Consider the following 14,934-nt stretch of genomic DNA (forward strand, 5'->3'; position numbering starts at 1 on the left):
ATTGATGTGTAATTCCTTGTAGGTCCAAACATTTGCGATGTTGAAACACTTGCTGTATTTGGTGACGTTTGAGTTAACAAGTACACCCAAGTTTGCTTTTAAGTAAATCCCTGGAGATTTGTCACCCTACTTACAATAAAATTAAAATATAAGGAAGACACGTGCTTGATAGAAGATTACTTATTTGTGTTGTGCCAAACATCATTCATTTTAAAAAGATTTCAATTTGTAAATGAAAATGTCACCCTAACCTTTCATACCTAAGTGTCTATATATGCATTAACTTCCTGTCCTAGTCGGCTACGTTGCAGTCACGGACCACACGAAATCATTCTGAAGGTCCGCAGGCCTCAGTTTGCACACCTGCGCTTCATTATTTCTACTATATGTCAACTTGAGGTTCCAGGCAGAAGATTACACTTATCATCTGCATGAATGTCACATTAAGTTATTTTTTTAACTATTCTTTTTTGGGGTGGTCTGATATAACACAAGTTTAAACATTTTTTTAAAACAAATACTGGGGGAAACAGTTTTGATTTGTTGTTAATATACTCAGATTATTTTCTGAATTATACATACACACGCTTCTGGAATAATTCAGGCTGGATATTTGACAACTCTTTTCGCTGGAATTGGTGGAGTTCATGTAAAGTGGTTGGTTTACCTCCATGGACCTGCCTTTTAGCCATAGTTAATCCACTTTAATAGGGTTGAGTTTGGGGCTATTCCAGGCGTTTAATCCAGTTTGGATGCATGTTTGAAATCATTCAAACATGGGCGATACTGGCGCAGGAGTTAGGGAGTCTGTCCTGCAATTGGTGGCTCGATCCCTTTCGGTCGTTTCAGTCGTTGTGTCCTTGGGCAAGACACTTGACCAAAATTACCTGCTCAGAGGGCCCGGTGGTGCCGATGTATGGCAGCCTCGCCTCTGTCAGTCTTCCCCAGGGCAGCTGTGACTACTAACATAGCTCATAGCTCAGGGTATGAATGGGTAAATAACTGATTGTAGTGCTTTGGGGTCATCAGACTACTTAAAGGGCTATACAAGTATGAGCCATTTACCATTATTGGAATAAACCATTTGACCAAGCTTTAGCTTTCCATTTGTTAATTAGATGGAAATATGAATGATTTATTGTTATTATTCCATTAACTTTGTGCTACCTACCAGTGGCAGCAAAACAAGCCCTCAGCATGATACCATCACCACCATGCTTCATAGTTCATACTGTGTTCTTGGGTTTAAAGGCCTCTCACTGACTCCTTCCATCAGAGTTCTTGTGGCCAAATAGGTCATCCTGACAGTAAAACTTTTCTCCCAAAAAACTGGTTTGTCCATGTGTTTTTGTATGTTTGTTTGTTTTTTTGTCAGGCCTGAAGGTGTGACACTGGTGGTCCAGTAGCTTCCAGTTCATTGCAAGTTGAAGCCATGTTGGATTCCCAACACATCTTGATCATTTCAACCAGTTTCTTTACATATAAGGATGACAATTTGGGCCAAATGACTGACATTTGGACACTGCTGAGCATTTGAACAGTACAAAAATCCAAAACATGTAAAAATTGGTTTGGGAAAGCATAAAGAAGGTTAACATTATGATTCTGGAAAGGCCCAGATATAAACTAAGTTGAATACATATAGGCAATACTTCAAAACTTGGTCAGTGCCAGGAAGCCAACTAATTTATATGATCTCAAAGAAGATGGACCATCTATTTCTCCAGAATGAGGCAAAAATCTGTTGATAGCTTAAAAAGTGTGTTCTCTTCGACTTCCCAGAAGACATTTCACATAATATTAATAGGGTACATGTAAAGTGCCTTGAGATGACATGTTTCATGAATTGGCGCTATATAAATAAAATTGAATTGAATTGAATTGAATGTATGCAAAATTTTAAACCTGTGTGGATTAGAAATATTCTACAGTTAATAAAACAAAACATTTGCAAATATAGTGTTTTTAAAATGTAGTAAAGTTATTTGTTGTATGATGCCTCCTGCAGAAAAAAAAATCCCAAAATATCATGACTTTCATGTCCATAATAAATGTACATTCATCATGTAGTTCTGACCCATGTCGCATGCTTACATCCAGACCAAACTCCTTTATTGTAAGCCTTTAAAACTAAAAGTAAGATGGAAATAAAAACTGTGTGAACAATGTGAATTTCACTCAATATCCTTTTCTGTGGCTTCATAAAAAAAATTGTGCGCCTGTCTTATTGCAGATGGTCGGTAGATGGCGACATAAACGCGTTAAAATGTTCTTCCTGTCCTTTTAAATTTAATTCCATTAAACAATATTGTCTGTCGACAGCTAAATTCAACGCATCTATCTATCGATCGATCGATCGATCGATCGATCGATCGATAGATAGATAGATAGATAGATAGATAGATAGATAGATAGATAGATAGATAGATAGATAGATAGATAGATAGATAGATAGATAGATATAAATGGATATAGATATATACACTTTTTAAAATAGTTTACTGGTATTTTTATTTAATGTGATTTAATAAGATGCCACGTTACAACTACTTATAGACGGTTACAAACTGAATTTTGTCAGGCTTATCACTATTTCTCCTGTTTTCTTAGACATCACAGTAAAACTTCTGACTACTGGCTCAGTGGAAACAGACTATGTGTTGATCATTTTAAAATTCTTACTTTATTATTATTTTTTTTAAATCTTATTTTTCGTGTTTAAAGTATTGGTCCTCAACTATGAAATAACCTGCCCCTGCACATAAAAGAGGCTCCTTCACTGCCCACCTTTAAAACTCGCCTTAAAACCAACTATTATTCTTTGGCTTTTATCGTTTATTTTATAAATAAAGATATAGGGCATGATGATTTATTTGCGCGAACTGATCCTTAGGAGCAGATGCATGCCTGTAAGACCGTACTGAGGGACAAAAACGTAGGCGCCGTGAAAATTGCGGAAGGGCTGTGTCCCGACCCGTCTCACTCACAACAACACTTTGGGAGTCGGCGAAAAGTTTCTCTTAAGAGGATCAGCATCGACTGACAGCTCAGAAGCCTTCTCCGACAGCGGAGGAGATCTCTCTACCGACATGGCCCAGGCTAACATCTCGGTGACAGAGAGCCAGTTCCGGTGTCCCATCTGCCTGGACATCCTCAGGGACCCGGTGTCCATCCCCTGCGGACACACCTACTGCATGCTGTGCATCAGCAACTACTGGGACCAGGCGGAGCCGGCCCGGTTCAGCTGCCCCCAGTGCCGGGACGTCTTCAGCCCACGGCCGGTGCTGCGGAGGAACACGGTGCTCGCCGAGGTCGTAGACAAGCTCCAGCTGAGCGAGATGGTCCAGGCGCCGGAGCTCTACCTGGGGGGAGCCGGCGAGGTGGCGTGCGACTTCTGCCCGGCGGAGAGCACGCTGAGGGCGGGCAAGTCGTGCCTGGTGTGCCTGGCGTCCTTCTGCGACCTCCACGTCCTGCCGCACCGCCAGGTCGGCCCTCTGCGGCGGCACAAGCTGGTGGACGCGGTGGAGCGGCTGGCGGAGAGGCTGTGCGCGCAGCACCGCCTCGGCCTGGAGCCCGCGGGGAGCGGAGGCGAGGCGGAGGCCGAGTGGAGCGGAGACTGCCTGCTGTGCGAGGCGGACCAGGAGGAAGAGCGCCGGGCGGACGCGCAGAAAGCCAGGAGACAGGTACGGTGTCCCGGGGCAGAAAGTTGCGTCAGGGTGGAACTTAAAACGTTATATAGTATGATGGTCTTTGAGTTTATGTTTTCAAGTGAAAATCGGAAGCGTTTTTAAAAGCGTTTAATGTTAAGACAAATGCGCACTATCATCTGGAAAAGCAATAAAAGAACATTCAACTGTACCAAAAGACAACAGAGTCACTGTTTTCCAGCAAGGTAATTGCATTATACTTTTTAATGCTTTTCCTGGATCATTGTTATCATAGTAATTAAGGTGGATAATTGTGTATTTTGATGGCCGGGGTCCTTAAACGCACCACCCTGGTCCATTACACTTGTGTGTCCACAGCTGGCTCTGTAGGATTGTAAACTGTGTTAACTGGCCCCAAAAACCTGAGCTAATGAATTATTGAACTGAATAGAATAAGAAAACTTCCAAGACTTTTAAACCATGATATGAGCTTTTTATCCCAATGCTATGAAAAAAATGAGCTTTTGCTATCTGTGGTCATGGTGGCTGTTGTATTCAAAGTCCTCGCACTTGCAGACTAATTTCCACACCGTGGAATTGCTGATTTCAAATGATTTTGAGACCTAACAGAGTCAAATTGTTCTCCCTGAAGGCCTCAGGCTGCTCTTTTGATCTCACCATGGCGCTGAAATCTCACTTCAACATTCAGGAGCACCCCCAAAATAAATATCCGAGGTGAAAGCTGGGCCAACCTCCCTCAAAAGGCTGAGCAACAGCACGCTATTTTTTTTTTTTTTGGGATGTTTTAATTGGGAATAAATGTGGGGATCTCCTGATTTTAGTCCTCACCAGAATACACCAGTTGCATTGCAATAATCACATTTTACAGAAAGGGTTCAAAAGTCTCTTCGTAAGTTTTTGTTGTTTGCATACGGTCATATTCACGAAATTAGAATATGCATTTCTAAGAGGCTTGTTTGTCAGATTAAAAGTACCTTTTGAAAAAGAAAAAGAAAAACGAACTTTAAGCCGGTGTTGAATATAATTTTCATTGTGAAAAATGTGCCTTTTTTATCAGTCTAATACAGTTTTCTAATCTTAAATGCCTTTTATTAGCAGGAGGTGGGGGGAAAATCATAATTAACAGAAATAAATGCTTTAAAACATCCTCACTCTGTGTTAATCTATATAATGTCTTTTCCTTAGTCTAACTAACTAATAGCGTTAGTAACTGAAATAAGTTAGCTTTTCGATAATATGTTGAATATGACTATATATTGCAAGAATCTCCATCCATCCGTCATTGGGTGAGAGGTGAGCTACACCCTGGGCAGGTTGCCAGTCCATGACAGGATTACGAGACTGTACTGTCAAAATAGATGTCATTCGTACGTCCATATGTCATATTTTTCCCATCATAACTATAAATTAGTTTAACTTCACTTAAAAGCCAAACCTATCTATAACTGTATAGTGTAGTTGAAACTGGATGAATGAAATCGCATTCTTTCCGGTCTTGTCCTCTGCCATTATTGTAAAACGTATCAAAGATTTATTGCCACGACAGCCCGGGAAGGGCTAAGCTGATGACCTTTGCAGAAACTCAACCATTGTGTCGAAATGGCTTTTCCCCCTCAGCGAGTTGTCAAGCGGCATCCAATATGGTTATTATATTTAAAGTAATGTCATCGACTGTAAGTGCCTCGATAATATCAGCTCGATCTTAGAGTTTGTCTGTCGATCTTTCAGCTCCAGCTCCAGGAGTCCCAGAGGATGGTTCAGGGAAGGATACGGACCGGCGAGAGAGACCAAGAGGAGCTCCAACAGAGCTTGGAGTCCCTCAAGGTAACAAAGACACACACACACACACACACACACACACCGTCCCTATTCTTCCTCGCTAGCCTAGTGTTTCTATGAACATTGTACTCCATCAGTGGGAAAGAGTTTCCAAGAACTTGCTAATTATTTATGTCAGGCCAAAGTCCCAAGAGTTCAAAATGTGTTCGTTTGAGCCTGAAGCATCAGCTGTTTAATTGATAGCTCTGAGAAATCGACTTGCTGGCGTGGAAATAACCTGGAATAAATGACCTGTTGTTATCAAACACCCGCGGTTTTTCTCTTAAACAGGGAACGGTTTCTGGAAACCGGCGTTTCGGTGACCTCACCGACAGTCAGCGAAGTGCTGTGTTACTTCAACACAGTGTGCAAGATTTTTCAAATAAAGGTTCTAAGACTATACACAGGAAAAACTGTCAAAACAACCATTTAAATGTGTTTTAAATGGATAAATACTGTTCAGTTTGTCGTTATTTATGGTCAACATTATTCATGGCCACTATGCTGGCCCTTAAGGACCACATGTGGCTCCGGAGCCACAGATGTGCAGACTCCTGGTCTAGAGCTTTGCTGCTTCAGGACCTGGACAACTTAATAAAACAACTTAAATCTAGGGGTGGAAAATAATTCAACATCAATATATATCGCGATATAACTTTATTCAATAAAGGTGATATGACATTTTCAATATTTTAATATGCATTACAGTCTATGATTACAGCATTCTGGGTTTTATTTAATTGTGTGTGTGTGTGTGTGTAGATATATATATATATATATATATATATATATATATATATATATATATATATATATATATATATATATATATATATATATATATATATATATATATTAAAGCAAATATTTCTAAAATGTTATATTGGAGGAGTTTTAGAAACATGGCAACAAAATTGTCATAAATTCGTACAGGCATCTTTTGTGGCCATTCTTTGCAGTCTTTCTGAGGCTTTTATTTTGTTTATATCAATATCGTATTTATATTGTATCGACAGAAATTAAGAAATATATTGTGTGTACAAAACATAGATGTAAATTTCTACATATTTTTAATTGTAATTTAATTATAACTTTAAGTTGTATGTTTTTTGTTTGTTTGTTTCTTGTTTTGTTCTTTTTTTGTCGCTGTAAAGTTAGAGTGCACTGACTAGCAGGATTTGACAACTACACAGCTGAGCATGCACTGCAAGCTTTCACTCTCACGTCTTGCTCAGACAAACATCCTGTTTCAACTGCATTATTGTATCATTTTTCAGTACAAAACTGATTTAATTCCCTTTCTCTGAGCAACTCAGTCTTTTAAGAAATGGCTTCCCTCCATCTCCTGGGCATGATTTTTTTTTTTTTTTTTTAAAGTCATCCAGTTAACCTTTAAAAACACAATAAAACACTTAGCTGTTCTTTTTTAAGCATCTCAGTGAAAAAACAATTTTGTTTGTGATTTATAGATCAAACACTCAAGTAAACGCATCAATTCTCCTAATATATTACAGCTGTGCAGGTTTACGCTTTGGGAAATGCAGATCATAGCTTGCTGTAAAGACTTGTATCAGAATTCAGTTGATGAAATTACGCTTTTCTTTGGATATGACTTTAAGCTTATCTATGTCTTTGTTTATGGCTTTTTGTTAAGGCATCATCCTCAGCGGTTCTGGAGGAAAGTGAAGCTCTGTTTGCTGAGATTGCACACCGCCTGGAGAAAACTAAAGCTGAGGTAAGAAGCAGGAGCAGTCATCCTAAACTTTACCTCGGTAGGAGGAATGGTAGACCTCCAAGCACAAATGAGATGCTTAACTTCTGATAAAGTTTTGGGAAAGAAATGATGGTCTCTCGAAATGAATCAGTGTTGTATTATTTTTAAAGAAAACTTGGAATGATAAATTTTGTGACAGTAATAAAACTGGAAAACGGCAAGGCAAATTTATTTATATAGCACAATTCAGTACAGAGACAATGCAAAGTGCTTTACATGATTAAAATATAGGAATAAAAGCAAGTAGGGATAGAATGTAGAAACAAAAAAAACATTTAAAAACAGAAACAGTTTAACTTGAACATTCAAAGGCAATTTTAAACAATTTTATTTTTAATCTCGATTTAAAGGAACTTGCAAGAAAGATCTCTGCAAGAGTCTGCAGGAACTTGCAGTTAAGTTAACCTTTTTAACAAAGTAAGCATTATGTGTGTTACAAAATTCACAAAAGTGTCACACAATTGAAGCCAAAATTTAAAAGGTTCCCCGTTGCAAATGTAAGAATTGCACAGTAATGATGAGGGAAAAATGCAAAGACTTGCTAGTATTTATCCCCTTTTCTGTTAAGCCCACAAACTACAATGCGATTTATTTGTATTTTGTGTGATGGATCAACACAAAGTTGATCCACATCATGGTTAAAGAAAATGGAAACTGAGAATAAAAATTTGCAAAGTGCCGCGTGCGTTTGCATTCATCCCCCTTTGCTCCAATACCCCTAAATAAAGTTCAGTGCAACCAATTTCTGTGGAGAACATTAGTGGACAAACAGCAGCGTGAAGACCACACCAGACAGGTCAAAGACAAAGATGTAGGATTGAAGCCTAAAGGAGGGTTAGATCTTCAAACAGTATGCCAAGCTTTGCACCGCTCACAGGTCACTGTTTAGTCTGTCACTGGATTGAACAAAAAGGTAGGAAAAAAGCTTCTGTTGAAAGAATAAACTCTCAAGGTCATGCTATGGGCGATCTTCAGCAGCAGAAACAGGAAAGCCGGTCCAATGGATGGAAGGATGAATGAAGCTCAATACAGGGCCGTCCTGGAATAAAATATGTGCTGAATACTGCTTATATTTTTACAAGGCGCTGTCTGTTACATCCTGGCACATCTGGTAGATTGTCTGTTTACGTGTGTTAGGTTCAAGGATTGTTGGCGGCAAAAGGGCGAGCAGCGGTCGGGAGAGTGGAACGAGACATGGAGCTTCTGGAGAAAGACCTGGAGGAGCTGAGGAAGAGAGACGAGGAGATCAGCCAGCTGCTGCTAACCGAAGACAATGTCCGTCTGTCACAGGTGACGAGAGACAAGGGGGGAAATCCTTTAAATAAAAAAAAAAAACAACAACAAGGCGTCGGTTTTAGTGGAGGAGTTATTGCAGAGAGACAGAAAAAGCCGGAGATAGTTCGGCCTGGATTTGTCGAGGTAACTGACCTGAAGCACGGTCGGTGGGTTTATTCCAGATACAAATAGGAGCTGACTCCAGAGGAGAAGGTTCCTGGAAACAGAAATGACGGCAGCGTCACTGATCTCATTTTACGGGGAAAGGACGCGAGCAGCTGGGACGAAACACCAGAGCTCTGGAAACAGGATAGAAAAAGAAAACGAAACACACGGGCGGAGAAACATTATTTGAGCAATGGCAAATAAAAGCTTCAAATCAACAGAAGCAAGGTCCAAGTTTTTGAAAAGCATTTATTTATTAAAAAGAATCTACTTATTTGAATTTTCTATTTTTTTTTATTTAGATTAAAAATGTAAACGTTATGTTTGACTTTTACCACGTTACCAATTGTAGACATATAATGCGCATTTTATTCTTTGGATTTGCGTTCTAATTCTTTAAGGGTTTCACGCTTAATTTGTTGGTTGTCGTGAAGAGCATCAGACATTTTGAACCTTTAATGAGAACGCTGCTCTCTCTGAAGAGAAATAACACACAACGGAACCTACTGGAAACGTATTTAAGTAGGAAGTGGTTTCTCTAACAGAAATCCTCACATAGCAGCCACCGCAGACAGTGGATGCTGGGAGCGCGGGGGCGGGGAGGGGGGGGGGGTAGGGGATGAGAGGAATAAATGAGTCAGTGATGATATAAGGAGAGAGCTCCAGAGTAATTTTCCACTCTCTATCTTTACCTTTGGCTCAGGCAGCCCCGCTGCTCTGCATCCCCCTCGTCGCTGATCATCAGCACTCCAGAACCTTCAGCCGGCCCACAGAGGCCTTCAGCGACGCTAGAAAAGTGCTGAGCCACCTCCGCAGCTCCATTGAGGACGTCTGCAGGGAGCAGGTGGACAAGATCAGCCGCGCAGGTACGCGAGATGACCTGCAGGCGACAGGAGGGGACACCAAATTTTAGTAAAAACGCCGTGACAATCGAAGTCAGAAATACTTGTCATATTAACGGCGAGTCCCCATCAACAAACCGCCGACCCCTTACTGGATATACTTTATACGTGGGCCTACTCTGACACAGCTGGCACATTCCCTCTGTTTGACACGTTGTTTTTCTTCCAGGTAATGAGAACTTTGTCCCCGGTAGAGAGCTTGTAAACGGTAAGCTTCAGTAAAACGATCCCCAGGTGCACCCACACACTCCGCTGTGTCCTGCCCTCTGTGGCGAGGTCATGTCGGAGGTTTTTACATGACATCTAACGCTGCTCCCGTTAATTAATAATGTCAGAGGGAACGGGGCGTTGTCTGACATGACCCTCTCCCGCTCATCTTCAAATCTTTCAATCTGGAATTTGATCAAATTCTTTGAAAAAAAAAAAAAAAAAAATTTAATAAATCTTTTTTTCTCGTTCATTTCTTTTAATGCTAACTGATGGGAATGATTTGTCTTTTTGTCGTTGTATCCCATCATGCTTCAGATGTACACTACCAGCCGAAGGTTTGGACACCGCCGTCTCATTCGGTCGTTTGTCTTTATTTTTATTACTACCTCTGGGAACTCCTCCAAGACAGTTGGGAGACCATTTCATGTGACTAACCTCATCAAGAGAAGGCCAAGAGTGACCAGAGCAGTAATCAAAACAAAGGGTGGGTTTTTTTTTTTTTTCAGAAGAAAGGCTAAATATATAAGATGTTTCGAGTTCTTTCACAATTATGTGTTTGATACATAATTCTAATATACTTATGAGTCATAGTTTTGATGTCTTCGCTTTGCATCCGCAATGTAGAAAGTCATCAAAATAAGGAAAGTCCATTGAATGACGAAGGTGAGTCCAAACCTTTGACTGGTGGTGTGTAGCTGCTGAACGACCACAGATTACCACTCTGCTCCTGTTTCCAGCAGCGGTGGGACTCGACATAAAACGTGAATCTCAAAGGAATTCAAATCTATCACTTCATTTACTGAGCTGTTAACTTTACACACCAGATTTCAAGCACTGAAAATTGAAAAAACAATTATTTGTAAATAATTTGTCCAAAAAAACCTCCAAAAATAAATATCCACGTTTGTCCTGAATTCAGTGCAGAAAAATGGCTTCTTTCCTACATACCTCTGCAGTGACATTTTCTCCTTTTCTGCTTGCGTTTTGCGCCTGTAAACAATGTTACTTCTGCTCTGCTTTATTATTCCACCTGCTAAAACCGTCTTACACCATCTCGTGGCGACAATAGCCTTCCCATCTTCAACCAGACTGACGCATTTTTTTAAAACCAGGACACATTGCGGTGTGATGTTGGTTGATTTTATTGGATTTTTTTTTTTTTTAAGTAAACGTTGTCCTCTCTGTTGTGCTGTGAAGATGGCCAGAATTACCGGGTGGGGAACTCCAAACCTCTGCAATCCCCATCTGCGGGGCAACAATACAGCAGGGGTATGTGGATGATGATGGAGCATGTCGGATATCTCCATATGAAATAAAATGTACTTTAAAAAACGTTTTAACTACATTTTTACCTTAAACTTTACAGCTGCTCCAGTTTCATTTCCTCTGTCCACACTTTGCCTGCAGCCACCTGATCAGAGGATGAGGGCAGCTTTACTCAGATGTAAGAACTTTATTTTAATAGACTCTGCTCAAATGTGTTTCACGATAAACACGCATGCTCACACTATTGTTCTTCGCTGCAATTCGAGAGGAAAAGCGGTGCTAGGAGAGAGGCAGCACGCGGAGGCAAGGCAGGAAAACCCTCATCAGGAAATTAAACAGAACTCTTCCCCTGGCTCTCTCTCTCCTCGCGCTTTCATTTACCGTCTTTCCATTTCATCCTCCCCCCCCTTCGTTTGTTCCCTCCGCGCTTTTATTTACCACATAATGAGAATCTTGCTGGGAAATCAGAGAGCCCCGTCTAGACTGCCTTCAATAATAAATGACAATCATGATGTATTTATGACGTTCTGGTTTTATCATCAAGACCATTGCTTCTACCTGTTCCAGTTGACAAGATGTCAGTGTTCTGGCACCTTGTTAGGCATTAATTATTCATGCGGAGGAGGATTAAGGCTGTGCGTGGCATTTGTCCCGTCAGTGTCACGGTGTCCTCTGAAACGCTGGACCTGGGCCTCGCCTCTGGGCCTGACACTGTCCTGTGCAGCGTAGAAACAAATGAACGAACAGGGAGGATGACGGGAGGAAAGGACCGAACACAGAGGATACCATGATAATAAAGTTAGAGGGAAGTGACACATTGCTGTCAAAAATCTTTTTTGAATAAGAATCTTTAGGGTTTTAATAGGGGGCATTGGTCTATTGCGCATCTAGAGGCTAAAAGTTTGGGTCTGTTTCTCTTTGTAAAACAGCTGAAACTCAGTTAGACTGGAGGAGGAGTGTCTGTAAATGAGTTGCATGTAGGTCTGGACTTTGACTGGGCCATTCTATGATAGCTCTGTCTGTTTGGAGTCATTGTCCCGCTGTAAGGTAGACCGCGTCCCCCCTGGTCTCCAGTCCTGCAGCCTCTAACAGGTTTTCCATCACTCTTGCTTGCCTTCAGCTCTTCTGGCCCGCTTCCCTGTCCCTAAAGGTGAATTGGTTGCGCTGAATTTATTCAGGGGTATGAGAGTAAAAGGGGTCGAATCCAGATGGACGCCCCGTGTTTCAAACTTTAATGTGGAAAAGATTTTAAAAAAACCACGTGACATTTTATCTCCTTCTGCTACACGATCACGTGCGATTTTTTTGTCGCATAAAAGCCCATTTATAAAACATACATTTCTTTTTCATGTAAACTATCAAGTCAACAACTAACAGGATGTGACGGTGTGCAAAAATAGTTCTCTGCATATGTAATAATAATAATAATAATAATTGAACTTTATTGATCTCACAATGGAGAAATTCACTTCTGCATCTTAACTCATTCCCTTGGGGAGCAGTGGGCTGCCACTGTGCAGTGCCTGGGGAGCAATCGGGGGTTAAGGGTCTTGCTCAGGGACCCAGAATGGCAGCTTGTGGGAGTTGAACTCAGAACCTCCAGGACCGAAGCTCTGTGCTCTAACGACTCGGCCACCACTCCCCCAATAAATCCAGACCGTCTTCTATCTTTTCTAACCTGCATGTTTAAACCCTAAAAGTAAAAACACAGTAAAGGTCCCGCTTCTGTTGACCAACTTTCCTTTCTGCCATCCCCAGTTTCATGTCGTCTATCCTTGGACCCCAACACGGCCTACCCGACTCTGGTCCTCCTTGAGGAGCCTCAGGGGGCCCACTGCGGCGAGGACACGCAGCCGTACCCGCCCCACCGGCATCGGTTCGACTCGGTGGCACAAGTCCTGTGCAGGGAGGGTCAGTTCGGTGCCGCCAGCTACTGGGAGGTGGAGTGGAGGGGAGGCGGATGGGTCGACGTTGGCATCACGACGCTGTCGATCGGACGCAAAGGCGGCGGAAAGCCCTGCCTGCTGGGGCGTAACGAGAACTCTTGGCGGCTGAGGTGCACACACACGGGTTACTCCGCCTGGCACGACAACCGCAAGACCACAGTGGCCGCCCCGCCCTGCCCGAGGATCGGGGTGCTCCTGGAGCGACAGAAGGGGGCGTTGTCCTTCTACAGCGTGTCAGACACCGTAGTACTTCTGCACACTTTTCACTGCCAGTTCTCTCAGCCGTTGTACCCGGCTTTCCGCCTGGATCTGGACTCCACCCTGCTCATCTGCCCACACGAGGGAGCCAATGGAAGCAGGTCATGATATAACAGTTTTTAAAATAATCTGCCGTGGAAAAGGCGCTGCAGCGATGCAAACACTACAACAATATAACCAAAGACAATCCACATTAAATTATTGGATTGAAAACTTTTTCTTCGGACAGTTTCTTTCATGAATGTCAGGTTTGATGCTTAATTTATTTTTAGGGATATGAGCACTTGGATCAGCGTCAAACTGCACTGCCCAGAGTTTTTCTAACAATTCTTAAATCATTAATGGAGAGATTAAATGAAGCGGGTTTTTATATATATATATATATATATATATATATATATATATATATATATATATATATATATATATATATATATATATACGAATTGCAGCCAAAGATTCGGAACTGGTGTTGGCCAATTTTGGGAGCTAGCTGAGATTGTTGAGACCAATCCAGAGAACCCGAATTAAAATATTTGGAAGAGGAAAGTAGAATTTTAAAATTAAAGCAAAACGAAAAGGGCTCAAATCTGATTTTGAACCCTAAACCTAAGTAGTGACATGTCGTGTTGTTTTACAGCCTGTAAAAGCAGAAGTGATGAAAATCGTCATGCTGGAACCACCAAAATTTACCAAAGAGGAAGGGAAACAGAATGACAAAAAAAAAATAAAAAATCTTCCTAAGAATGTCGTTTGTCTGTTTTTTTTTCTGCACAATGTAACTTTAAATAAAGTAAACAGATTGGTGTGGAAAACATGCACACTGTGTCAGATCTGTTTTTCTGTGGGACACTAAAAGGTTTCCTGACCATTTGCTGGTGCTATCATTCTGCAGTATATAATCTTGATGTTTTTTCTATTGTTGACATTTTAAAGTTTTTCCCATGAATGTGGTCCATTCGGCAAGATAAATCTGTAAATACCTATCAATAATATGACACCTCAAAGAAAATATGATGCTGTTTTACCTGAAACAAAGTGGTTTGATTTGGGATTTGATTGCACTGACTCCTGAATTAGCCATATTTTGGATCAGATGCAATTTTCGTTGCTATTTTTGCATTTTTCTGAATTGAAAACACCATAAATAAAAACAAAACATCGCCCTTTAGTATCAGTGTCATGTCTGTACAGCCAGAAGGCTGCTGATAGTAAAGCTGTGTGGGTTGGCTTCCATGGTACAGGTTTGCATTTTTCCTATTGCTTTTGAATGGTTTTATTAAGCCAAACAATTTAGCTGCTTGGGAGCTGCTTGATATTTAATGTGTAGTTTATAAATAAAGCGACATTCCATCAAATTAGAATATCACTGAAACATTCATTTCTTCCCACAGCTGAAGTGAAACTCGTATTATTTGGATTTGCTGCTCACAGATGGATTTATTTTTAAGGTATTTTTCTGTTTATCGTGATGATTATGGCTTACTGCTGATGAAAACATAAATGGTTTCAGAATATTTGATAATTAAATAAAATCAATAAAAAAAAGGATTGCTAATACGTAAACGTCATGTTATTGCCCTGATGATCATGGAGGAGCCTGCTGACTTCAGAGTACTTTAAGAGACTTTCACTGACCCTAACAACCCCCC

General features: G+C 41.0%; 1 protein-coding gene across 2 annotated transcripts; it reads left to right on the forward strand.

Annotated features, from left to right (window-relative positions):
• The first annotated feature begins 2,674 nt into the window (after window positions 1-2,674).
• On the forward strand, window positions 2,675-13,495 carry LOC105937068 (E3 ubiquitin/ISG15 ligase TRIM25). Of its 2 annotated transcripts, XM_012878196.3 has the most exons (9): window positions 2,675-3,683; window positions 5,397-5,492; window positions 7,141-7,221; window positions 8,398-8,550; window positions 9,404-9,566; window positions 9,772-9,810; window positions 11,010-11,081; window positions 11,179-11,256; window positions 12,837-13,495. In XM_012878196.3, exons 1-9 carry the CDS (start codon window positions 3,090-3,092, stop codon window positions 13,388-13,390), a joined length of 1,830 nt encoding a protein of 609 aa, XP_012733650.2. In that variant the 5' UTR covers window positions 2,675-3,089; the 3' UTR covers window positions 13,391-13,495. The 2 variants fall into 2 exon arrangements, with proteins under 2 accessions (XP_012733650.2, XP_012733651.2); XM_012878197.3 differs by lacking the exon at window positions 9,772-9,810.
• Window positions 13,496-14,934: the final 1,439 nt, after the last annotated feature.

The sequence above is a fragment of the Fundulus heteroclitus genome, unplaced genomic scaffold, assembly GCF_011125445.2.
Source record: "Fundulus heteroclitus isolate FHET01 unplaced genomic scaffold, MU-UCD_Fhet_4.1 scaffold_181, whole genome shotgun sequence".
NCBI classification, from domain to species: Eukaryota; Metazoa; Chordata; class Actinopteri; order Cyprinodontiformes; family Fundulidae; genus Fundulus; species Fundulus heteroclitus.

Excerpts from the sequence above, each read along its gene's own strand:
- LOC105937068 (XM_012878196.3), top strand. The coding sequence starts at position 3,090 with ATGGCCCAGGCTAACATCTCGGTGACAGAGAGCCAGTTCCGGTGTCCC. Across the intron at positions 9,567-9,771 it reads GGACAAGATCAGCCGCGCAG|GTAATGAGAACTTTGTCCCC; the intron begins GTACGCGAGATG and ends TTTTTCTTCCAG. Across the intron at positions 11,257-12,836 it reads GAGGGCAGCTTTACTCAGAT|TTTCATGTCGTCTATCCTTG; the intron begins GTAAGAACTTTA and ends TGCCATCCCCAG.